The 27,687-nt window shown below is 42.0% G+C and overlaps 1 protein-coding gene across 1 annotated transcript in view; it reads right to left on the reverse strand.

The window, feature by feature from the left end:
• The window catches only part of THSD4 (thrombospondin type 1 domain containing 4), a 606,437-nt gene that overhangs the window by 493,756 nt on the left and 84,994 nt on the right, over positions 1-27,687 (reverse strand). Inside the window, exon 5 of the mRNA XM_070431140.1 lies at positions 3,320-3,767. Coding sequence (XP_070287241.1) covers positions 3,320-3,767 — 448 coding nt within the window. The remainder of the gene's footprint in view (positions 1-3,319; positions 3,768-27,687) is intronic.

Raw genomic sequence — 27,687 nt, forward strand, 5'->3', positions numbered from 1 at the left:
AGGGGAGCAGTCAAAACGCAGAGACAAAGAAACATGTCCCAAATGAAAGAGCAGGAGAAATCTCCAGAAAAAGAACTAAATAAAATAGAGGCAAACAAACTACAAGATACAAGTTTAAAACAATGGTTATAATTATGCTTAAGTAACTCAGTGAGTACTTCAAGGAACTGTAATGAGAACTTCAACAGCATGATAAAGTACAAAGAAAACATTTAAAAGATCACTCAGAAATGAAGGATACACTAACTGAAATGAAGAATAATTTACAGGGAATCAATAGTAAAGTAGATGAAGGTGAGAATAAAATCAGCAATTTGGAATAGAAGAAGCAAAAAACACCAAATCAGAACAGCAAAAGAAAAAGGAACCCAAAACAATGATGTAAGGAGCCTCTGGGACAACTTCAAGGGTACCAACATTCACATCATGGGAGCACCAGAAGGAGAAGGGAGAGAACAAAAAATTGAAAACCTACTTGAAAAAATAATGACAGAAAACTTCCCTAACCTGGTGAAGGAAATAAACACACAAGTCCAGGAAGTGCAGAGTACCAAACAAGATGAACCCAAAGAGGTCCACACCAAGACACATTATAATTAAAATGCAAAAGGTTAAAGACAAAGAGAGAATCTGAAAAGCAGCAAGAGAAAAACAGTCAGCTACCCACAAGGGAGCTCCCATAAGACTGTCAGCTGATTTCTCAACAGAAACTTTGCAGGCCAGAAAGGAGTGGCAATAAATATCCAAAGTGATGAAAAGCAAGGACATACAACCAAGATCAGTTACTCTACCCCATAAAGCTATCATTTATAATCAAAGGACATATAAAGGCCTTCCCAGACAAGAAAAAGATAAAGAAGTTCATCACCACCAAGCCAATATTAAACGAAATGTTAAAGGGTCTTCTTTAAGAAGAAGAAGAGAAAAAGAAAAGATAAAAAATATGAACAATAAAATGGCAAAAAAATACATGTTTATTAATAATTGAACCTAAAAACAAAATGAACAAGCAGAACAGAAACAGACTCATAGATACAGAGAACATTTTGATGGTTGCCAAATGGGAGAGGGGTTGGAAGAATGGGTGAAAAAGGTGAAGGTATTAAGAAGTACAAATTGGTTGTTACAAAATAGTCATGGGGATATAAAGTATAGCATAAGAAATATAGTCAATAATATTCTAATAACTATGTATGGTGTCTGATGTGTATGAGATTTACCAGGATGATCACTTAGTAAGTTATATAATGTCTAATCACTGGGGTTTACACCTGAAACTAATATAATATTGTATGTCAACTGTAATTGAGAAATAGAAATTATTTTAAAAATAATTTTTAAAAATGAAAGTGTTCATAAAGTATGGTCCAAGTCACAAGAAGCCATGGGCTTATAAAAAGAAGATATACAGTAATAGAACCGCTAAGGAATGCTTACTCAATAAGAGTAAATAGGATGTGGCTTGGGGTGATAAGGTGCACTGAGGAGGACACTGTGCAAAATGTTACAGCAGAGAAGGCAATTAAACTTAAATGATCCTTTGCCAATATTTTATTATTATGTCTACTACATCTTTGTCCTGGGTTTGAAACATTGTTTTGCCTATTTCCAAAATATAATGAATTCACAAGAATTTTTGAAGATTCATTGCAATTCAATCTCCTCAGTAGTGGAGTTACCCCAGAACCTAGAGAAACCATGTTTGATACATGGGCTGGACCCCCTACTTTTGGAAGCATAGGTCTGGCAAGAAGTGCACGGTCTAAAGAAATGTACGTTAGATGAAAAAATGCTTAGAAGATATCAGGTCCACATATATGCCAAATACCCTCTCCCTTTTCCATTATCTTTGATTTACTTGGTCTTCAAAATTAAGAAACAGACTAGTCAATGGGAGAATGAGTTCTCCACTGGAAATGAATTCATTTCATCTTAAAAGAATTGCAATGAATGAACAGGGACCATGTCTAATCACTGGCACTAATATTTCTTTTTGATTTATGGTCCTCACAACTTTGTTACAAGACGAGCAATGATGCTCAATTAAGACTTACTGGTTGACTGATTAGTAATGGCTTTCAAAAAATTACTGCTTTACAAAAATTAATAATTCCTGAAGTCTGTCAGTTGAAGAACAAGCTATCCAGGAATTCAAAGAAATTATTAAAATCACAAATTAAGTCATTTCTATGGACTCCATGGCAGGAAATATATTTTTAATGAGGAAATTGAAGCTAATATATAACAGCTGTCCTGTTACCCAGTAACAGAGTATTAAAGCAGATTAAATTATTAATGAAAAATATAGCAACTTGGAAATTTAACCTTTGCACATTCTCCATTCCTTTCTCTTTTATATGTAGTTTTTAAACTGATATTTTTTTAAACACATGTGGTCATATTATGTAGTTTCCATTTATAATTTCCTTTGCTATTCATTAGTTGTAAAATCTTCAATTACTCACTATCAGACTTTCTCAAGATCTGTATCTAAAGTGTGTGTATGCCTGGAAGAGCAGGGAGTCTCCAAGGAAACTTAGTGATACCAAGGCTAGTCAAATGCCTAGACTCCCACTTATTTGGTGCCACCACTGGCTGCCCTAAATTAGCCAAACTGCACTTGACCCACAGATCCCTGAGAAAGAAATTGTTGACATAAAGCCACTGAGAATTTGGAAGTTGTTTGATATGAAGCAATAGGTTGTCAATAAGTGATTCAAGAAGTTATTTTTGGGAGGATAAATGGAGAGAAATGAGAGGGAAGGAAGGTTTAAAACTGAAAACCATGGCCTAACACGCAGGGGAACTTGGTTGTGAAAAAAGGAGGACTTTGTGTGGTACCACCACTTCCTCCTCCTTTGGTCTCGGCGCCTTTCACTGGGTTTCTAAAAGCGCTATGTTGGGACAGAGCACCTCGAAGTTCACAACTTCCATGGTCCGTAGGAGCCACTGTGAGGAGGGCCCAGGGAAGAATTTGCCATTTCCAGTGGAAAACAAGTGGCGGTTACTAGTTATGATGATTATATACTTTGGATCAGGATCTGCCACACCTATCTTTCCAGTAACACCAACAACTTAAGAAATAAGGGTGTTTTAGTTACTCCATGAAATAGGTAATTACTTAATGGATTTCTCTTATTCCCAAAGCAATGTTTTCCCTTTATGTCTTTTTTCCTCCTTTCTGCACTCTTCCCTCCAAAAAAAAATTCCAAAAACATGGCCTAGAAAACCATGTCTTGCTGCCTTCCACATCTTCACTGCCACCCAACAGGAAGGTAAGCCAGCAGCCATCCCAGGCCCAGAAGAGGCATGTACTCACGTTGGTGTTGCACAGCTTGTATTGGCGATAGGCCCCAATGCAGGAGATTGCTGCAGACCGGGCTGGCTGGGCGAAGCTCAGGGCTGTGCTGTGGGCCCCCATGCCATGGCTGCTGCTTGTTTCTGGGCTGTGCAAGGAACTTGTAGCTACAGGGAAGCCCTGGTCATGGGTCAAAGGCAGCTGGTAGATGGAAGCCTCTGAGGCCTGCAGTCCAGAATGAGGGCCACTGTCACTCTGGTACAGAGGTCCACGGTGGGGGGCCCGGCCACGTGGAGGGCTATAGCCATAGCTAGGACCCGATGCCTCTTGGGACCTGGAATGCCGGGACGAGGACCTCTGCCTCCGAAGCCTCTGCGGTGAGTGTGTGGAGTCCGTCTGCAGTGGTAAAATGTATGGGGCCTTCCCATAGCCATACTTGCCAGGGCCGATGGGACCTCGGGTCCTGCTCCTACAGAGACACAAGAAAGGAGATGAACAGTCATGGGAATGGTCACGTTCGCCCAGAAGTTCTGGTCCATGGTAGAGGGACTGGGTAGAGAGGTTTAGGAGAGAGCCCGTGGTGGGACAGGGAGGCAGAGGGCGCATTCCAGGAGGAGGGAATGACCTGGGTGCTGGAACAGGCTCTGCAGCGGCTGGAAGACAGAATGAAGGTGGGTGATGTAAGCAGTTGAAAATGAGTTTAGGATGGTGAGCTGTGGTCTGTACATGACTTATGTCAGGGAGTTTGGGTATTTTTATAGGTTATAAGGAGCCACTGAAGGTTTTTGAGAAGTATAAAGATGTAATTGTAATTTCAGCTATAGTAACTTCCTGTCCATTTTTTTCTGATAGTGGTTTGTGGGTTTTTTCTCACTTAGCTATGCCTGATATTTCAGACCCTGTTTCCATTACCATTCATGTCCAAATAGCATTTCTAGATAAGTAGTATTTAGCCAAACAGCCAAATTCTAATGTAGTCCTAGGTCTGACTTGCACTGTGTCAGACTTACTCCCTTAAGAAACCAGAGGAGGTTGAGCAACTGGCTACACAGCACTCTTGAGGCAACCCATGCTGAACAATGGTTATCTACACATCAGTATGGATTTATTGAGACCTGCTGCCTTGTAAGACCTTATGAAAGTCATGTAAAAAGTAGTGTGCTGGGAAATGTTTGACAACTGGTATTCCAGGGCATAAAAGCTCTGATCTGTAGAATTTTTTCACTTCCATCGTGTAAATACTCCCAGCATGGCCAACTTCAAGCTGCCATTGTGAAGACACAATCAGCTCCAGTGAGGAGAGGAAAACCAGGTCCAGCACAACAATGCATGTAAAGTGACTATAAAGGAGCTGTTTGCATAATATAGGAATGGTAATGAAATACAAGAATGAATCAAGCATAGTTCCCCAAGACCTCAACCTTACAACTAAAAGCAAGTAGAACATAATGCAGAGCAAGATAAAGGTTTTGGAGGCATTGCAAAAATGGTGCACTCACAACTGTGAGGCAAGAGGAAGCACTTTTTCCTGTTAATATGCTGTTGCTGTTTTTATGAGAGAGAGAGAGAGAGAGAGAGAGAGAGAGAGAGAGAGAGAGACATCTATCAGTTGCCTCCAATATGTCAGAGACTGACCTGTAACTTGGGCATGTGCTCTGACCAGGAATCAAACTGGCGGCCTTTTGGTACATGGGACTACACTCAACCAACTGAGCCACACCGGCCAGAGCAAGAGAAAGAACTTTTGACTACAAGGATCTGGAAAAGTTTCAGCCACTAGTCTGAGACTTGGGAAGCGCAGGTTCCAATATTCTGTGGAATGACTTAATTAAGTAAGTCATATAACTCTTACTTATTTGTAAAATGACTGAACTGGATTAAATTACTGCGAAGGTCGTTCCAACTCTAAAGTCACATGCTTCCATAATAATTCTACTTTTACATAAAATTGGAAATGTGCCCAAGGGTTTCTACAAGATGGCTCCATTAAAATAAGCACATTAAGTAGCAATCAAGGTGAAACATTAATTTCTGTCCTCATGAGGAAATATCTTCACTGTACATACTAGTAACCACTGAATATAAAATTTAACAGACCACAACCAGTTATTAACATCTTCATCACTAATTGCACCTTCATTCTTAGCTGATGCGGTTTTGAATTAAACTATGCTACAGTGCTTATTTTGCCTTTAGGCATTTCTCAATTAATCTTGGCAACACTTGGGATTCTGTTAACGATGGGAGATCCAGCATGCTGCTTTAAGAGATGAAGTTAAGAAGTTAGTCTTAAAAATATGTATAACTTGAATGTAATTTGCCTTTTTCTTTCTTGTGACAGGCCAGGTAAAATGAATGACATCATGCAAAGACAAAGGAAGGAATTTATCTCTGTGTGTGTGTGTCTTTTTTTTAAAGATCTGAAAGCCTACCAAAAATTCTAGCCTCGAAGTAAATACTGGGTGGAAACACCCAGCTGAAGGCGACTGAAGGTGACAGAAATGGAGCAGAGCTTCTCAAACATGGATGTGCCCAGGGAAGCACCAAGGGAGTTTGTTAAGAGACAGGGTCTGGTTCAGGAGGTCTGTGGCAGGGCCTGAGGTTCTCCATCTCCAACAAGCTCCCAGGTGCTGCTGGTGCTGCTGGTCCACAGACACACCGCTTTGAGAAACAAAGTCATAGGATGGAATTGAAATTCCAAACCAAAAGGTGAAAATTCAACAGCAAAATTTATCATGTTTAATGAATAACTGTAAGTATAAAACCCTCTGAGTTTGTGACATATGTCAAAAGACCTAGGCCAGACTGCACCGCAGCAGCTCACCTAGTGAGAGCTGCTGAAGCAAGACTGACTGGACCTCTGTCCTGGGAGCAGAGCAGCCACAGTCACTGCTGTTGGCTGAGGACTTGTACAAGCATCTTTTCAAAGGCTGCCCATCACTCCCGAGGGTAACGTGTACATGTGCAAATGTATATTTTTCTTTTCACACTGCCTTGTGGGAGGCTCTGCCTAAGCAGGAGAACCATTCAAACCCACAAATAGTAACACCATCAGAAAGATGATCATTTGTAAAAAAATGACCAGCTAATTCTGAGAACCAGACTAATGAGAATGAGCAGCCAATCAGGGTGTGATTATGAGAGATGTGATTTCTGAATACTTGACTCGGCAGCATGTTCATCCCCACTTGGCCAGGAGGACATGTGTTTTCCCTACAGCTCAGAGCTAATCATCCTGACCATTCAGAATGGCCTCTTCCCCACCAACACAAAGTACATCTGGCCACTTGCAGAGCAGCCGACACGAACCAGGAAGATTTATGCAGGGTTGGGATAATGAGCACAGATGTGGCCAAGGCGAACTGTGTGGCCAGTTAACCCTCCATGCGGAGGGCTAACCCAGGGGTCCATGCAGAGATGCCAGGGGCTGTTAAGTTGAATACTTCTGCGTGGTCTCCCCATAACTCATCGCCAGAATTTTCCCCACTTGTCACAGCTCTGGCTAATTTCAGAAAGTGAAGCCATAAGAAAGAAACAGAAAAAGCCTAGTTTGGAGATCAAAGATATATATGATGGTGTAGTATAGTAGTTGTTGACTTGGACCCTGAAGCCAGGGTTCCTGGGTTTATATCCCAACTCTGATAACTTACTAATTACTGAACCTTTGGAAAAGTTACTCAGTCTTCTGATGCCTCAGTTTCTTCAAACAGGTCCACGAGCAGGATGAGGCCAGTGAAGCACATAGGGTCAGGCGAGTGCTGTTTGAACCTGAGAGTGATTTCTTAGGTTTGGGACCTAAGGACCTTACCCTGGGCCCAGTCCTGGCCCTGTATGCATTTGTAAATAAAGATGACAAGGCCATCTTCCCTAAAGGTTGTTGTAAAGAGTAAATAACTTAGTAAGAGCAACAGATTTAAAGCACGACTAGCAAGAACATGGATGATACAAGTATTTGCTTTTAAAAAAGATCTGGGTTGGTCACTTAATAGCTCTACAAACTCTGGCAAATAATGAACCCTCAGGTTTCTTACCTATAAAATGAGAGCAAATCCACTAGGATGGCTAGAGTAAAAGGACAGATAACAACAAGTATTGGAGAGGATGTAGAAACACTGGAACCATCATGCATTTCTGGTGTGTAAAATGGTGCAGTCCTTTGGAAAACTATCTGGAAGTTCCTCGAAAAATGAAATGTAGAGTTACCATATGACCCAATAATTACAATCTTGGATATATAACCAGATAAATTAAAACATATATCCACACAAAATCTTAACTCAAATGCCTAACAACTGAGAATGGATAAACAACATATAGTATATTTGTAGAATTGGATTATTAATAGCCACAAAAGGGTTGAAATATTGATATTTTCTATAATATAGATGATCCTTGAACACATTCTAAGTGAAAGGAGCCAGTCAAAAAAAGGCGTGCATTATATGATTCCATTTATATGAATTGTCCAGAACAGGCAAATCCATAGAGACAAAAACAGTAGATTAGTGGTTGCCAGGGGCTGGGAGAGGAGAGACTAAGAAGTGATGCTAAAGGATATAGGATTTTTTGGGGGGTGATGAAAATGTTCTGTAATTAGATAGTGAGGATGGTTGTACAACCTTGTGGATATACAAAAAGCCTGAGTTATATACTTTAAACGGTGAATTTTATGGTACGTTAATTTATCTCAATAAACCTGTTATTTTTTTAATGAGAAGATGAATAATTTTCATCCTATCGACTTAGAAAGGTGTCAGAAAGATCAAATTGAGAATGAATCTTTTAAATCTGAAAGCAGTTTTTATTATATATTTTCCATCATTTGTTTCAATACCTTTTAACAAACCTTCATCGAGCATCTTCTATGAACATCTATTCAGCATCTGCTGTGATGTTTTTTCTGCTTGTTCACATTTCCAGCCTTGACAACGTAAGTCAATGCAGCGTCCCCATCCCCACAGCATGGCTCAGTGACAAGAACATAACAGTAAGGGTTCTGACACCAGGTACCAGGCCCAGTTCTTCCAGTGAACTACCATGGGTGTTTGGGGAAATTATTTCTTGAGATAATGGCTGCAAATAGCATTTTGGAAAGGGTAATAAACACACAAAATATTTTGCTCACAACAGGCTGGCTGCCATCCAGGGCTCGTTATGTGTGATGTTGTGCAGCTTTGTGATGTCAATGCTAAACAGTCACTGTGATGATTCATACAAGGACACCACATCCAGTCTCCTAACTACGTAGGGACCCTGAAAATGTGTCATCTACAACCATCACCCACAAATGACAACAACCTGTCCTCAAAGTCAACCACATAGACCCGACTAACCCCTAGACTCGGGCCTGCTTCTCACCTGTGATGTGCAAGCAAATCACACGGGGATCTAGTCAAACCATAGCTTCTGATTCAGGAGGTCTGGGGAGCCTCTGATTCTGCATTTCTAACAAGCTTCCAGGTGATGCTGATGCTGTGGGTCCTGGGTCCACAAGTTGACAGTCTCACCTAGACCTCCTCACACACATATTTTTTAAAAAATCTTTATTGTTGAAAGTATTACAGATATCCCTTTTTCTTCACCATTGACCCTTTCTAACCCACACCTGCCCCTTGCCCCAGGTCTTCACCACCCTATTGTCTGTGTGCATGGGTTATGCATATGTGCACACAAGTACTTTGGTTAATCTCTTCCCATCCAAACACCCACTGCCCCCTTCCCTCTGGGATTCCACATCTGTTCCATGCTTCTATGTATCTGAATCTATTTTGTTTTTTAGAGTCCACAGATGAGTGAGATCATATGATACTTGTCTTTCTCTGACTGGCTTATTTAACTTAGCATAATACTCTCCAGGACCCTGCATGCTGTCTCAAAGGGTGAGAGATCCTCCTCTTTTACAGTTGCATAGTATTCCATGGTGTAAATGTCCCACAGCTTTTCTATCCACTCATCTACTGATGGGCACTTGGGCTGTTTCCAGATCTGAGCTATTGTAAATTGTGATGCCATGAACGTAGGGATGAAGATATTCTCTCTGATTGGTGTTTCAGGTTTCTTAGACTATATTCCTAGAAGTGGGATCACTGAGTCAAATGGCAGATCCATATTTAATTTTTTCAGGAAACTCCATACTGTTTTCCATAATGGCTGCACCAGTCTGCATTCCCACCAGCAGTGTACAAGGGTTCCCTTTTCTCCACATCCTCGTCAGCACTTGTCATTTGTTGATTTGTTGATGGTAGCCATTCTGACAGGTGTGAGATGGTACCTCATTGTTGTTTTGATTTGCATCTCTCAAATGATTAGTGACTTTAAGCATTTTTTCATATGTCTCTTGGCCACCTGTATGTCCACTTTGGAGAAGTGTCTAAGTCCTTTGCCCATTTTTAATAGATTATTTGTCTTCCTTTTGTTAAGCTGTAGAAGCTCTTAATATATTTTGAAAATTAACCACTTATCAGATATATCATTGGCAAATATGTTCTCCCATACAGTGTACTCCCTTTTCATGTTGCTGTTGGTTTCTTTTGCTTGCAGAAGCTTTTGATTTTGATATATTTCCATTTGTTTATTTTCTCCTTAGTTTCCTTTGCCCTAGATGTATCCGCAAACATAGTGCTCTAATAGATGTCTGAGATTTTGCTGCCTATTGTTTCTTCTAGGATTTTTATGGTTTCACAACTTACATTTAAGACTCATCCATTTTTGAGTTTTTTCTTGTGTATGGTGCAAGTTGGTGGTATAGTTTCTTTTGTCTTTTTTTTTTTTTTTTTTTTTTGCAGGTATCTGTCCAATTTCCCCAACACCATTTTTGAAGAGACTGTCTCTACTCCATATGCTCTTGCCTCCTTTGTCAAATATTAATTGAGTGTAATGGCTTGGATCAATTTTTGGGTTCTCTGTTCTGTTCCATTGATCTATATGCCTGTTCTTGTGCCAGTACCAGGATGTTTTTATAAGAGTAGCTTTGTAATTAAACTTGATATCTGGTATTATGATCCCTCCAACTTTGTACTTCTTTTTCAGGATGGCTGCAGTGATTCGGGGGTCATTTTTGGTCCCATACAAATTTTTGGAGGATTTGTTTCAGATTTGTGAAATATGTCTTTGGTATTTTAATATGGATTGTATTGAATCTATAGGTTACTTTGGACAGTATGGACATTTTAATGATGTTATCTCTACCAACATATTAAAACGGTATATTCTTCCACTGTTTATATCTTCTTCTCTTTTAAACATCCTGTAGTTTTCTGAGTATCTTTTATCTCCTTGGTTAAGTTTATTGCTAAGTATCTTAATTTTTTTGTTGCTATGGTAAATGGGATTGTTTTATTGGTTTCTCTTTCTGAGAATTCATTATTGCTGCATAAATGTGCCATCGATTTTTGAGTGTTAATTTTGTATCCTGCTAAATTGCCAAATTCATTTATTAAATCTAGTTTTTTGGTGGAGTCTTTAGGATTTTCTATGTACAATATCATGTCATCTGTGAATAATGACAGCTTTACTTCTTTCTTTCCAATTTGGATGCCTTTTATCTCTTCTTCTTGTCTGATCACTGTGGCTAAGACTTCCAGTACTATCTATCTATAAAACCCTGATATGCAAATAGACTGTAGGAACAACCCAACAACCAGTGGCTATGACATGTGCTGACCACCAGGGGGCGCGTGCAGAACATGGCTTGTGTCGGCTGTGGTGGGATGGTGGAGCAGGTGAGCAGGGGCACCAGACCAAGGCAGGGCAATGGTCGCTGTCATTGGGGTAAGCCTCTTGTGGTTACTGAAAATTCTTTGCTCCCACGTGCTGCAGTCCTGCCCGGTGCTCACACCTGCTGCCGGTGCCAGCCCCACTTGCACCCACTGACAGCGCCAGCCCCAATCGCTCCACGCCATCAGCAGGTGTGAGCAGGGCCAGTGCCGTCAGTGCATGGGAGCGGCGTCAGTGGGAGCAGGGCTGCTGGCAGACAGGGGACTGGGGGCTGCAGTGGGAGAGGCTGGGCAGGGGATGTAGAGGATGGGCTGAAACTCGCCCTTGTGCCCACCACAGCCTTGCGGCCCACAGTTCCTTTCAAGGTGCACGAATTCGTGCACTGGGCCCCTAGTGTTGAATAAGAGTGGTGAGAGCAGACCTCCCTGTCTTGTTCCTGTTCTTAGGGGAAATGGTTTTATTTTTTGCCCATTGAGTATGATGTTGGCTATAGGTTTGTCATATATGGCCTTCATTATGCTGAGGTATAATCCCTTAACTCCCACTTTGCTGAGAGTTTTTATCAAAAATGGATGTTGGATTGTATTGAATGCTTTTTCTGCATCTATTGATATGTTCATGTGATTTTTCTATTTCAATTTGTTTATGTTATATATGTTTACTGATTTTTGAATATTATACCAGCCTGCATCTCTAGAATAAATCTCACTTAGACATGGTGTATGATCTTTTTAATATATTGCTGGATCTGATTTGCTAATACTTTGCTGAGGATTTTAGCATCTATGTTCATTAGGGATATTGCCCTGTAATTCTCTGTTTGTAGTGTCTTCATCTGTTTTTGGAATTAGGATAATTCTGACCTTATAGAAAGAACTTGAAAGTGTTCCTTCCTCTTGAATTTTTTGGAATAGTTTGAGGAGAATAGGTGTTAGTTCTTCTTTGAATGTTTAGTAAAACTCCTCTGTGAAACCATCCAAACAAGGGCTTTTGTTTGCTGGGAGTTGGGTTTTTTTTTTAAAAATAATTATTACTGCTTCAATTTCATCAATTGTTATTGGTCTATTCAGGTTTTCTGATTCTTCCTGATTCTGTTTTGGAACACTGTATTTTTCTAGGAATATGTCCATTTCATTTACATTGACCAGCTTGTTGGCATCTAGTATTCACCATATTTTCTTACAATCCTTTATATTTCTATAGTGTCAGCTGTTACTTCACCACTTTCATTTCTGATTTGATTTATTTGGGTCCTCTCTCATTGTTTCTTGAAGAGTCTGACTAAAGGTTCATCCATCTTGTTTATCTTTCCAAAGAACCAGCTCTTAATTTCATTGATCTTTTGTATTGCGCTTTTTTTTTTTTTTTTGCCTCTATGTCATTTATTTCTGCTCTGATCTTTATTATTTCCTTCCTTCTACTTACTTTGGGCTTTTCTTGTTGTTCTAACAATTTAAGTTGTAGAGTTAATTTATTAATAATTTTTCTTGTGTTTTGAGATAAACCTGTAGTGCTATAAACGTCCCTCTCATGACTGCTTTTGCTGTGTCCCATTGATTTGGGTTGTTGTGTGTTCCTTTTCATTTCCAGGAAGTTTTTGATTTCTTTCTTGACCCATGGGTAAACCATTCATTGTTTAATAACATGCTATTTAGCCTCCCTGTGTTTGAATGTTTAGTGTTTTTACTGTGTTTGATTTCTAATTTCATGCCATTGTGATCTGAGAAGATGCTTGATATGATTTCAATCTTCTTGAACTTATACTTGTTTTGTGTCCTAAAATGTGTTATCTCTTTGAGAATGACCCATGTGCACTGGAGAAGAATGTATATTCTGTAACTTTTCGGTGAAATGTTCTGTAAATATCAAGTAAACCCATCTGATCCAGTGTGTCATTTTGAATCACTGTTTCCTTGTTGATTTTTTGTCTGGAAGATCCATCCAGTGAGGTCAGTGGGGTGTTGAAGTCCCCTACTATGACTGTATTGCTGTGAATCTCTCCCTTGAAGTCCTCTAGAAGTATTTTTTATATATTTATATACTTCTATATTGGGCACATACATGTTTTTTTGGGTTATATCCTCTTGTTGGGTCAATCCCTTTAGTTTTATGTAGTGACCTTTATTATCTCTTATTATGGCCTTCATTTTGTAGACTATTTGGTCATATATGAGTATTGCTATACCAGATTTTAAGAATATATTTTTATTGATTTCAGAGAGGAAGGAAGAGCTAGAAACATCAATGATGAGAGAGAATCAGTGATTGGCTGCCTCCTGCACACCCCACAGTGGAGATCAAGCCCAAAACCCAGGCATATGCCCAGACCAGGAATCGAACCATGACCTCCTAGTTCATAGGTGGATGCTCAACCACTAAGCCTCGCCAGCTGAGCACCCTAGCTTTGTTTTCATTTCCATTTACATGGAAAATATTTTTTGATCCATTCACTCTTATCCTGTGTGGTTGGGTCTCTTGTAGACAGCATATATTTGGGTCATGTTTTCGTATACATTCAGCTATCCTATGTCTTTTTATTGGAGCATTTAACCCATTTACATTTAAGGTTATTATTGACTAGTGGCCCGGTGCACAAATTCATGCACAGTGAAAGGAAATTAATTAGAAGAAATATTTTAATACCGCTTTTCGCCCATTCTCTATAATAGAAGTGTCAACTAAATTCACAATCAACGACAGATGGAAACACATAAGTGCAATTGGCACCAGCGAGAACTTTATGTATATAAACTTGCTTAATTAGACCTGCTTTCTGATTTAGCTAAACTTTTTCCAGCCCAGTGAAGCACCCCAACTTCTCTTTCAGGTGATTTTCAGCAACGTAGCAGTAAATATCAACATGAAGCAGATTATTATTGTAGATCACATAGGGAGAACAAAGAGTAAAATATTTAAATGCAGCAGTGTTTGACTATATTCTGCACAGTGAGAAAACCTGAAGTCATTTTCAAGGTCCACCATTTCTTACTTCTTTTCAGTTGGGTCAAGTTCCTAAGTTTTCTAAATCTCTGTTTTCCAGCTAATGAAAATAGGATTCCATCGAGTCTCCTATCTACCTACTCCAGGACTTCTGTGAGGATCAAATGAGATGAGGCACAGGATAACGCTTCACAGACATTTGGTTAAAGTGTAAAATGTTCCCACTTGGCTATAAAGCAAGTCCTGTTCTTGGCTGAAGAAACTCCAAGGAGGCTAGTCAGTAGGAGAGGAAGTGGGTGTTGCTACGTGACGTCATTACCCAGTGCCCACAGCCACTGTTTCTGGGCTGGGCTGGGCTGTGGGCCACATTTTGTGCCATGGAGTCTCAGCAGCGTTGGCTGCAATTTGGTGGGCTTTAGATTCAGGGTGATGACGGGGCCTGTGTCCTACTTGGGGGAACTGAGTATTGCTTTTTGGGCACCAGGTCCGTGGTGCCGTTTCTCTGTAAATGCCCAGTGAGTGTCACGGCAACTCCTATGTTGAGCATCTGCCCCCTAGTGGCCAGTGCATGTCATAGCAACTGGTCTGACACTTAGCATATTAGCCTTTTATATATATAGATTATATATATAGACAGGTACTTACTGCCATTTTAATTATTTATGCCTAGATTTCTTTCTCTCTCTCTCTCTCTCTCTCTCTCTCTCTATATATATATATATATATATATATATATATATATATATATATATATATCTTATTATTATTACAGCAGGTACTTTAGCATTTCTTGCAGTGCTGGTTTTGTGGTGTTAAACTCCTTTAGCCTTTTTTTTTTGTCTGGGAAATCTTTATTTCACCATCTATTTTGAATGATAGCCTTGCAGGTAGAGTAGTCTTTGTTTCAGATCCTTGCTTTTCATTACCTTGAATACTTCATGTCATTCCCTTCTGGCTTGTAGAGTTTCTAATGAAAAATCAACTGACAGCCTTATGGGAGCTCCTTTGGTAACAAATTGGTTTTCTCTTGCTGTCTTTACAATTCTCTGTGTGTCTTTAATTTTTGACATTTTAATTATGATGACTCTGGGCATGGGCCTGTTTGGGTTCTTTTTGCTTGGGACTCTCTGTATCTCCTGAATTGTGTGTCTTTTTCCTTCACCAGGTTAGGGAATTTTTCAGTCATTATGTCTTCAAAGAGGTTCTCTATCCCTTGATCACTTTCTTAATCTTCTGGTACTCCTATAAGGTGAATATTATAATGTTTCATATTGCCCCACAGCTCCCTTAAACTGTCCTCCTCTCTTTTAATTGTTTTTTTTTCATTTTTGTTCTCTGATTCAGTGATTTTTCCTACCCTGTCTTCTAATTCACTGCCTCACCTAATCTACTGTGTATTCCTTTCAATGTGTTCTTTATTAGTGCTTTATCTGTTCTCATGCTGTTGAGCATCCTTGTAATTATTATTCTTTATTCTAAATCTGATAAGCTTCTTATCTCCATTTCACTTAGCTCTTCTTCTGGAGAATTCTCTTGTTCTTTCATTTGGGGCTTAATTTTTGTCTCCTCATTTGGGCTGCCTGTTTGGTTTTGTGTCTATGTATTAGGTAGATCTGCCAGCCTCTGGTGCAGGACCATGTCAGACGCTGTTTTTCACTGGCCCTGAGTACCATTTGGAGCTGTCAGCAATCCACAGCTTGTGGCTCCCTCTGCTGGGGCTAGATGCCTTTGTAAAGGACCTAGATGTGCACCAGAGTCTGCTTTTCCTAGCCCCAGGCCCAGAAGAAGATCAGGCAGACTCAAAGCCTCCAGAGATCAGCCTCTGCCTGCAGTTTGACTATTATTAAATCTTGATTAGCCTCAGGCTATCAACCACAGCAAGGTGTAGACTCTCCAGGGTGGGGCAAGATTATCCAGGATGTTTTTCAACAGGGTGGGGCAATTGCTTCCCACCCCAGGTAAGAGCTGCCTGGATGGTAATAGTCTTCCTGAGAAAGATGGCCTCTGCAGTATGAGGCAATGACTCAGCACAAGAGACCAGGGTGTCTGCCTTCCAAGCTCTACCCCTGAGCCCCCTACCCTGGATTCTCCTCACACAGCTCTAGCCCACTCTGCCCTCCATCTGTCAGAACCCAAGGTGAGTGGCTGCACATGAAATTTTGTTGTTGGCCTTTTAAGAGGGTGCCTGCATTTCCAGCCATCTCTCCCTGGCAGACAATAACCCTGCTGCTTTTCACAGCCAGATGTTATATGGGCACCTTTCTTAGTTCTGGTTCACTGGGCTGGGGAGCCCAGCTTGGAGTTTAGACCCCAAAGTTCTCAGTGGGAACCTCCACAACTGGGATATCCCTCCAGGCCTTCAACTGTTGTCTGTGGGAGCCTGGCCAGCCTTCTCGCACCTCTGCCCTTCCTACCCATCTCTATGTGGTTTTTAGTTTCTATCCTTGGTTATAAGGGTTTTCTCCAGCTAGACTCCAATTGATTACCCAGGATGCTTTTTCTTTATTTTAGTTGTAATTTCAGCTTGGTCCTGGGAGAATGTCAGTGTAGCTTCTTGGAATCTGCCACAACCTTGAAATCTCTTCCCCATAGACATCTTAATTTCAACACATTCAAGCCCAAATTCATCATCTTTCCCCACCAAAACTATTCTCTTTCTAATTCTTCCTATGTTCTCTATCTCAGTCATTCTCAAACTTAAGCAACCATCAAAGTTACCCGGGAATCTTGTTGAAATTGTTCAAATGGTCGTTCAACCCCACTTGCAAAGTTTGATTCAGATCTGGTGTGGGGTCTGAAAATGTGCATTTCTAACAAGTTCCAGGAAAGAATTAAGAGGTGGATGGTACTCCACGCATGCCTATCAGAGCTGTAAAGCCACCCAGGCAAGGCTGTCTTTCAGCTTCTTGAAGCTAGAAGATGGCGTAACACTTCTTTCCTTAGTTTCCAATACAGAGCTGGACAGGCAGAGTGAGAACCCTGACCTCCGGAAGCCAGGCTGTTTGTATTTCTTATATTCTACATGTTTATCCCCCTTTTGTTTTCTCTTAGAGCTCAGTCAAGTCTCTGTGAGAGGCTTAGCCTCCCAGCTGTGCTAACATGAACCACATATGGGCCATAACATCCCACAGAGCAGCAGTCTCAGGAAACAGCCTTCGAGGAAGCCCAGCAGTCTGAGCCTGCCGGCCTGGGACAAGGCGGTGAGTCAGCCGCCCCTGTTCAAGTGAGAAATCTCCTTGTGCTGCTTCAGCTTGAGACTCTGGGTTTACAGTATTAAAAAAAGTGGCATTTCTTGCAGCTATGTACCTGAGTTGAGTTTTTAGGTAAACAGACATTGGAAGATTATTTATTACTGAAGATAGCTGACAGAATCAACATGGATGAAGTCCCTGCACTAGAAGCTGTTGATTAAATCTAAGAACCTATTGAATCTCGCGATAGCTAATGAATAATCTCCATCTGCTTTAAATGGATCCTTTATGCCACATTTGCACTTTGCACTAACATTAAAACTAAACTCTTACCCAGCCAATGTTTTGAAGCAAATTTACGTGGCCAGTCTTAGCACTGAAGATAGGCCAGAGGGAATGAGAAGGTGAACATCACAGACTCCTAGTCACAATGAGCGAGTTAATCACAGTAACTATCAGAGTACTCAGTGGGGCACTGTACGTCTGTTTAAGAGAATGAGGCAGGTGTGTACCTGATACAGAATGGTCTCCAAAATACAGGTAAATTAAAAAGAACAAGTCACTGAAGGCTACACCGAATAGACATGCTCCCATTTGTGTTTAAAAAGAAAAAAGAGAAAAAATATACAATGTATGGAACTGCATACATATGTATGTATATAGGACATATTTCTGAACTGATACAAATAAAATGTTGTGCAATGATTTCCTCTGGGAAACAGACCCACAGGATGGAGCAGAGGCAGATTCATTTGTCATTTATTATTCCTTTGTGCCACCATAAAAATTTTTGTTTGCCTTTTGCACAGGCTTTCAATATATGAAAAACACTAACCCATTTTCCATGAAACCTTAAGAAGTGTAACTGTGGATGTGGGAGGATCCTGAGAAGCAAATGCAGGAATCTGCCATTGAAACTCCCAGAAGCTGAATCTTCTGTACAGGCAGCTTCACTAGAGGAGCCACGTCAGTGCACCTGATATTTCAATGTGCAGACTTTATGACCAGACACAAAACACTCCCTCCGAAATAGGCTGTAAGCCCCAAAGACTGAGGGAACAGAAATCCTTTAAGGACAAATTATTCTTCTGAAATGTCACTAACAATAACTAAAAAGTCATAAACTCCCAGAAATATTTTAGATCAACAAAGGCCATCAGCAGCCTCATGTGCAGATGGTAACATTGTTGAGTAAGAGGCCTGGCCCCCTCACAAGTCTTCTAGTCCTTCAGGGCAAGGCTTGCCATTTTCTTATCCTGAGTGCATAATCCCTGAGACTGGCAGTGGGTCTGACCCAGAGGTACTCTGTGCAGGTTTATTGAAATAACAATATGAGAGACTATAGCTTAATTACTCAAAATTTCTAAGCAATGGGTCAATGAAGGCTGCCTGCCTCTCTGGACCTATTAATGGAGATGAAAAGGCTCTGAGTTCCAATAAGCAAGAAGTCAGGACAGCCCTGCACATCTGGATGGGAAGCAAAGGGAGCTGATGAAATTAAAAACCAGTAGCCAGCTGAAGGCAGAAACCTGCATTCACAGAGGAGTCACATGATCTGGTGAGCTGGACCAAAAGGAATCTACAGCCTGAAACTGGAAAGAGAGCCCCATGTTTCTAAAACCCTCTCTGTTCCATTATGATCACCTGCCAAGCTAAGTTCAAAGAGGCTATGAGCAAACGGTTTAGGTTGAGTGCGTCTGTCTTCTGGGACGTTCAGAATACTGGATGCTGCCAGGGCTGCTCCGGCAGTCACTGACCTGGTGTTTAGAGAAGATAAAACTCTGACCACTCAGGGAAACAAAAGTTAAGATGATGGAAACAAAAGCTTTCCTGGTTACCTACTGTGTGACACACACTGTCACAAACATTCCCCATTTTGTCCAGATCTACTGCTGATTCTGAGAAAGTATTTAAGGTCTGCATCTAAAGACCAGCATGAGAATCAGCTGACAGGTTTGCTCTGAACCTTCAGGAAGAAGGATCCCAAAGTGGGGGAGGAAGAAGGGGAAGGGAGGGAAGAGGGAGGGACACAGAGGGAAGTGATGAATTTGTACTAATAAGAAAAGAGGTCTTGTCACAAATGGATTCAGAAGCACTACCAGGAGCCCAGAGGCAAGTGACCTAGCAAAGGAAGCAGAAATCAACTGTGAGTTTAAAAGGCCCTTTTAATGCGCACACACACACACACACACACACACACACACATATTATTGCTTTCAGAGTGGAAGAGAGAGGGGGAGAGAGATAGAAACATCAATGATGAGAGAGAATCGTTGATCAGCTGCCTCTTGAATGCTAAAGGTTTTACACCAGGAAGCCAAACCTAAAGAAGACCTATCTTTGGTGACCCACCCACTGGCCTCCCAGGAGGTGAGGTTCACAGGATGGCACCCAGGCATCCCTAAATAAAACCGAGGGCAGCCTTCAGAACTGACCCAGATCATCTGGGACAATAACCCAGGAGATGACCGACTGATTCCAGCTACTGCCAACAGGCTGCTTCTTCTTGTTTAGAGGATGATGTTTGCAAATGAGCCAAGCATCCCAGAACAAATCATCCCAGTGCTCACTGTGCATCCATGTGGACTGGATTTCCCGGACTGATCTGCAGGTGCCTTATTCAGTGAGGGCCAGAGGGGTGGAATAAGACGAGTAAGTGGGCATTCAAGGAAACCAATTTCAGACCAACAGAAAGCAATGGTGTCTAGTGTCTGCAGAAATGCCACTTAGAGCTGAGCAGGCTATTCACCACACAAGGACATCTGGGTGCTGAAATCCAGTGTGGGGAGATGAATCTGGCCAGAGGAAGAGGCATCTTGTTTGGATTCACACAAAGGTGAAAAATGAGTCATGGAGGTCCAACACAGAGGCTGGGCCAATATCAGAGGACTCAGAACAAAGAAGCGATGGCCCCACCCTCTGTTGTGCTGGGCAGGGCATCCTGGTAGGTGAGGGTCAACTAGGAGAGGGGTAGTAACATAGGATGGCAGAAAGAGTCTAGGCATTCCAGAAAATAGGCCAATCAGCCACATATTACCTGTGTAACCATGGGTAAGTCACTCCCCATCCCTCATCCCCAGCAGTAAAATGGGGATAACAATGCCTACCTCATCTGGCTATCATGTGGATTAAATGAAATAATGCAGGTAAAGTACCTAGCACAAGGCTTGGCCATCAGTGGACACTCCATAAATGGTGGTTTCCATGACAGCAACACTGTCCCAAAGGTGAGAGGCACAAAGCTTCCAACCTTGACATGTGAGGGTCACTGCAGAGGCAGCCAGCCAAACACGGGCTGAGAGGTACGGAGCCAGTTTTTCATGAAAGAACAGTAAATGCTTTCATTTCTCCAGCGTAACTGAGAGCAGCCCTCTTGGGAGTCAAACCTGTTGCTGGTATGGGTTGTAATCTGAACCTGAGCAATCCTCCAGGACTATAGGGGTTTAGGAAAACCGAATGAAATTACCTGTTGGGCACAGTGCCTGGTCAGGGCAAGTGCTAAGCAAATGTGAGTTCCTAACCCCTCTCCGCTAGGGAGCCTCAAATAGTGCCCCTGCCCCAGAGGCGGATCCCCAACAGGTTGAAGCAACTGAAGGACTATTTGCTTTAAGTTCTGCTGAATTTAAATCAATTATAATGCAACTTACATTTCTTAAGCATCTTTTATGTGAAAGGCCCATGGAGGAAGCAATGTTATTTCTCTCATTAGAGGCCCAGTACACAAATTTGTGCCCAAGGTGAGTGGCTGCACATGAAATTTTGTGTGTTGGACCTTTAAGAGGGTGCCTGCATTTCCAGCCATCTCTCCCTGGCAGACAATAACCCTGCTGCTTTTCACAGCCAGATGTTATATGGGCACCTTTCTTAGTTCTGGTGCTCTGGGCTGGGGAGCCCAGCTTGGAGTTTAGACCCCAAAGTTCTCAGTAGGAACCTCCACAGCTGGCATATCCCTCCAGGCCTTCAGCTGCTGTCTGTGGGAGCCCGGCCAGCCTTCTCGCACCTCTGCCCTTCCTACCCGTCTCTATGTGGTCTTTAGTTTCTATCCTTGGTTATAAGGGACAGTGTTGCTGTCATGAGGGTGGGGTCTCTCTCAGCCTGGCCGGCGATCGGGCCATGGAAGGTTGGCTGTGGGAGTGCATAGCTACCAGCTGGTCGGCCAGTCGGTCGGTCGTAATGGTCGCTTAGGCTTTTAAATATATAGATATTCTGGAAGTCTCCCAACTCTGAATTTTTGTACTGTTGTTAATCCTCACCCAAGGGCATTTTTCCATTGATTTTAGATAGAGTGAAAGAGACTAGAGAGAGAGAGACAGACAGACAGACCGAGACATTGATGTGAGAGAGACACATTGATTGGCTGCCTCCCTCATGAGCCCCAACAACCAGGGCCGGGGATTGAACCTGCAACCTAGGTACATGTCCTTGACCAGAATTTAATCCAAGACCTTTCGGTGCAGATGTTCTAACCACTGAGTAACACTGGCCAGGGCAGCAACTCTGAATTTTTATACCACCTTCCATGTGCCCGCTTACCATCTATCACTTCATTTTTTTTTCTTTGTCATAAATATGAAATATTTTAAGTACGGTAATTAAGTGTGAAAATGATGCATACCTTTCTCCTTTGCATTAGAGGAAATTATTTAGGTGTAAGTCTGTCACCCTCAGTTAATTGAAGGAAAGAGGGGTTTGTTCTAGAGTTTTTCCCCATCCCTCAAAATATTTAGCCTCATGCACTTGAATAAATTCGGTATTCAAATAGCAACAATTTACTGAACACCTGCCGAATGTTATATCTATGTTATCCTACTTAGCCATACTGCAAAAAGCAAAGGAGCCATTACTACTCTTTTATGTATGAGAAAACCGAGTCTAAAACACATTGAACAACTTGTCCAAGCTAGAAAGTCTGTGTGAACAAATATTATTGTAATATTAACAAATGTTACTGAATGAATGAATGGTAAGCTCTTAAGGAGCTTAAACAGCTGCAGTATAGTACAGCTTATAAATACCAAATGCCATTCACAGAGCATTACAGGAATGAACTGTTTGGAATGAGACTTTATTGGAAAACAGGGAGCAAAATGACTATTTTCTTCCAAACCCAGAAAGAACTGTTTTCTGCACCAGCCCACAATGAACTGTGTTCTAATTACTGAGGAAAAGGGAGTCTCAGTGAACTGCTGTTTGGTCCACCTGGTCCACAGGGGACCAAACGTTTCCATATGGAATTCATGAGAGAATAAAGAAAATAAAGTATGCCTAGAAGTCAAACCTTAAAGAGGAACAGGAAGGCTCTAGGGGCAAGGCTAGATCTTGACTTTGGCCTGACCTATAGGGGTGAGAATGGAGTCTGGAGCAGGAAGGGAAAATAACACAATGGTTAAGAGCATCTAGACTCTAGTTCAGATGCTACAACCTCCCAGCTCTGGGACCTGAGACTCCTCAGGACAGAGTTCCTCTCATTTAAAATAAAAAGGTGGGGGGGAGATAATACAGATACTTTATGTATGAGTCCTTTGAGGTTTAGCTCAGAGCCTTAAACATAGTATATTAGTTTCTTAGGGCTGCTGTAACAAACTACCACAAACTTGGTGGCTTAAAACAACAGAAATTCATTCTCTCACAGTTCTGGAACTTCAAAATCAGTATCTATGGGCTGAAATCAAGTTGTTGGCAAGGCTGAGCTCCCTCAGGAGGCTCTAGGAAAGACTCTGTTTCCTTGCCTCTTCCAGTTTTGGGTGGCTGCCGGCATTCCTTGGCTTGTGGCTGCATCACTCCATTCTTCAAAAACAGCGTCTTCAAATCTCTCTGTTCTATCTTCAAATCACCTTATCCTCTGTGCCTGTGTATCGGCTCTCTCTCTGCCTGCTTCCTCTAAGTATACTCATGGTTGCATTGAGGGTGCGCCTATATAACCTAGACTAATCCCCACATCTCAAGATCCTTGATCACATCTGCAAAGTTCTTTTTCCAAATAAATTAGTATTTTAGGGCTCCAGAGATTAAACTCTGATATCTTTGGGGGTGCACATTATTCAACTCCCTAGACACCAAACCCTCAGTAAACCTCAATTAGGAATATTCTTGTTACTGTTAATAGAGATTAGCCAAAAGTACTATACGTCCAGGAAAAGGTCTATGGATGGACAAGAAAGGGAGGCTATTAGCACTTTGCCATGAGAACCAACAGAGATGCCACAGGGTTGTTCCCCAAATCCCTCACATAAAGGTACATTACCTGGATCTACATTACAAGCTCAGAGTGGCAGTGAGAAGAATGGGGACATTGGGGTCAGACAAGCCTGCATTCAAATCCTACTCTGCTCCTTATAGGAGCACGACACTGGGGACTTTACCTCAGCTCAGTGTAACTATAAAATGAGGCTGCTTGAGGTTCAAATGCACATGTAAATGATGTGGACATGGTAGGTGCTCTAAAGATTATTGCTATTAATACAAATGAGTCTGCAATGTGTGCAGGAAGGATGAGTAAAGGAAATGACAATAACCAGTGCATGCAGGAAACACCCGCCTCCCATCCTTACTCAAAGGCATCTCATGCTGCCACCAGGCGTGCATCCAAGGAGAAGCCCGGGGGGTCTCAGATGCAAAGCTGAGATCCCCCCTCTGGGACACACATATTGTAGTCAGGCTTTTTCCATAGCCCATCGTATCTTTCTTCTGGAATCCAGAGTTATGAATGACTTGGAGGGGGTTCAACAAAACATTCTTATAGCAAATGTGATCTTTGTTCTGATAACTAATGAAATACTTCTGACACTTAATGAAATGCCACAAGAAATGAACAAGGGCTCTTTGGAGCTTTGTCTGAGATCAGAATAACTCAAGCTTAAAATCTGGCTCCAATCTTTCCTAACCTACAGGCAGAAATGTACATACCAGTGGGCCGGCTCTGCTACAAACTCTCCCACTAAACAGGGCTAGGGTTTCCGATTTAGAAACCAAAGCATATTAAAAGCCCATTTATCTGGTTAGCATCAACAGGTAACTTCTTGTCAAACAATTCAGGGGCTAAGTGGAAATCCTGTCTCAGAAGGTAAAGAAATGAAACTTTTCCTTGCAGAAGCAAAACAAAAAACACCAAAAATGTGAAGTATACATTTCAAACAGATGTACCTGCTTTCTCTGCTGACTGCCCAGGATTGCCAGGGAGGTTTTCCAAGGAGAAACACAGACAAGGCCAAAGATTTCCCTTCTCTTTGCCATGTGGTTTCTGCCCCCCTGTATGTAATAAGACTCCTTAGGTATCGACTGAGGGACAGGAAACCGGCATGTGGCTTTGTGAAGCTTAATTAACAACAAGTTTCCTATCCCGCATCATGCAGCCCACTAGCTCCAGGGGCCCCCAAGACAGAAATAACATATTGCTCCAGAGTTATTAATGATGAAATGCAAATAGCCTCCAAGAAAGTGGACAGGAAAGGAGGAGCTGAAAAAACAAATGATTCCTACCAGCAGCCAGGGACAGTTCCCTGGGGAGGCAAGAAAGGGTGAGTAAAGCCTGTGATCGAAGCTTGATCCGTCTGTCCTGTCTCAAAACTAATAGCCCTTTCAAGCAAACACGCACACACACACACACACACACACACAGCACTAACACACATGCACACAAATATGCATGTCCATGCACACATGCACAGGCACGCACATGTATGCATGCACACATACACACATACTGCACACTCACACTCGTATACATGCACATGCACACTCATACAAGAAGTTAGAGAAAAAGACACAAGGCTGTCAAACCCAAAGATAATATGGTAAATGATAAAATAATTGGCCATGTTATTTTTGAAGTGTCTTATATTTTTCAAAATACTTTTATAGCTATTACCTCATTTGACCCTCTCAATGAGCCTCTGTGGTAGACAGAAGACATATAATTATGCACATTTCATACATTAGATTAAGTGATTCCTGAAGACCATCCAGTTAGCAGATAATAGTGCTGAGACAGGAAGTGGTCTAATGACGCCAAGCCCAGGGTTTCTCCAAGGTAAGAAATGTGAATGCTTCCAATAGAAAAGGGCAAGGCCCGGGGGGCGGGGGGGGGGGGGGGGGAGAGACCAATAAAAGAAGGTCAGGCGTGTTGATGGCACTTTTAAGAAAAACTCATGAGACAGAAATCTGAACAGAGGTATCTGAAGGGTAGTGATGTTGATGTATCTAGAAAGAACAGCTAACAAATTCTACAGCATGTTTGAAAGTCTGTCTGAGGGCTGTGTCTCCCAGCCACCTTCTTCCCTTTCAGTACTCAGGATGGCAGAATGGTGGTGGAACATTTAAAGCAGCAATTGGTCCTCAACAATGCATCAGTATCTAGCAGGAGACCTTAATGAATGGGATAGACCAGTGGTCGGCAAACTCATTAGTCAACAGAGCCAAATATCAACAGTACAACGATTGAAATTTCTTTTGAGAGCCAAATTTTTTAAACTTAAACTATATGGGTAGGTACATTGCTATTAACTTAATTAGGGTACTCCTAAGGCTTAGGAAGAGCCACACTCAAGGGGCCAAAGAGCCACATGTGGCTCGCGAGCCGCAGTTTGCCGACCACTGGATAGACCCCTTTTATTTTACAAGCATGTAAACTAAAGCCTAGAGAAATGACGTGACCTGGTCAAGATGAAAACATTGATGAGTTGGAATCTGGACCCTGAATTCTAGACTTGGGATACAGGTCTCTTTATCCCATCCAGCTGCCTTGGGCATCTATTATCTTTAACCTCATTACAGGCACTGGTCTTGGCTAATACCAGTGCCCAAAGAACACTGAAAGATAGGGTGGGAAGCATGGCTTTCCATTTCTTTTTGGGGGGACAGAACTGCTAAATTTCCCATGGACAATCACTAGACAGGATGTGGGGAAGTGCCAGTGGTCCTGCTAGCACAGAAATTGTCTTATTCCTTGGGTATTTTTAAGACTCCAAAATGGTTGGCTGGATAATCCTCTACCCCTACCCCAAAGGTGTCCATATCCTAATCCCCAGTGACTTATGTGGAGAAAGGGCTTTGCAGCTGAGATTAAGTTAAGGATCTTGAGCTGGAGGAGGATCCTGGTTATGAGTGGGTGCGATGTGAACACAAGGGTCCTCGAAAGGAGGAGGCCTGAAGATGAGGGTTAGCAAAGTGGGAAATGACAGAAGCAAGAGGGTGGGTGAGGGGAGGAGCCGAGGAATGCAGGCAGCTTCTAAAAGCTGGAAAGGGAAGGACACAATTTTTCCCTGAAGTTCCCAGAAGAAATGTAACCCTGATAACATCTTGATTTTAGACTTCTGATTTCCAGACTGCAAGAGAATAAATTTATGCTGTTTTAAGCCACTGAATTTACATTAAGAGTTACACCATCAGTGGGAAACTAACACAACTATTACAAAACTAGAGAGGCAAGTCTTTGCTCCTCAGGGAATAAATGGGCTTCGTAAGATGTGGAACAAACGTTTTTAAAATCACAAAGGCATTAGGAGATATTTAGACTGACTATACACTAGATACACTGTCTTGCTTTAAAATAGAAAATAATTGGTTAGCTGTGTTTATGGGGATTTCTTTCTCAGATAACTTCTAGTTTAATTCTCCATGGTCCCACCCTGGAAGGGAGCACGTGGACCTCCCCGTCCAGCCTGGACACTCCCTCAGATGCAGCCTGTGCTCCAGCCCCAGCAGGCTGGCTCTGACTTCTAGAACATCAGGCTCACTCATGCCTCCAGGACTCCGTCCCGCACTTTGCTTTTTGGGTAATGCTCTCCTCACCCTTGGGCTCTGCTAAAATCCTTCTTCCTCAAAGCTCAGCTCAGTCAGCACTTCCTCTGAGAAGCTTTCCCTGGCCTCCCCAGTCCTCTCTCCCACCTACTCCCCACACCCAGAGCATCCCTCTTAAGAGAGCCCTGAACCCTTAGTCTTATAAATGTATGTTTGCTTATCCTCCTCCCCACCTCACCAGCATGAGTCCCTCGAGGACAAGAGACCTTCTTGTTTCTAGGTCACCAAAGCACTGCCATCCCCTATCTATTCCAAGTACTTCCTAGCTCCTTCCAACCTGAGGAAGGCAAGTTCCTCTTGATTTCCCAAGAATTAGCCCCACCTCAGTGCTCCCAGTGATCGGCAAATGGAAGGCAGTCTGCCATGTTCACTGAGTGTTTATGAGTTGCTCTACACTGAGCAGAGTGCTTTGTAGGAATTACCCATTCACAGCAACCCAGTGAAGCAGGTGTATTATTTTCCCCACTAGGGAAAGTCTGAACAATGCCAGCACGGCACAGGACTAGTAAGTGGCAGAGCTGGGTAGACAACCACACCTGTCAAACCCAGGGCTGAACTGTTGGTTATCATGTGTTAGCTCCTGTCCCCATACACCACCTCATCACCTGAAGGTCTGGTTAATAGAATGGACACAAATAAGACCAATCTTTCAAAGAAAAACAGTAATTGAGCACTGAGCACAAACTGCTCTTGGGCTGTGGGTCTGCACAGCATCTGTAAGAATATCCCTGATGTAGGCAGATT

The sequence above is a fragment of the Myotis yumanensis genome, unplaced genomic scaffold (assembly GCF_028538775.1).
Source record: "Myotis yumanensis isolate MYYU_CA2020_CCGP unplaced genomic scaffold, mMyoYum1.0.hap1 SCAF_1, whole genome shotgun sequence".
In the NCBI taxonomy this organism is placed as follows: domain Eukaryota; kingdom Metazoa; phylum Chordata; class Mammalia; order Chiroptera; family Vespertilionidae; genus Myotis; species Myotis yumanensis.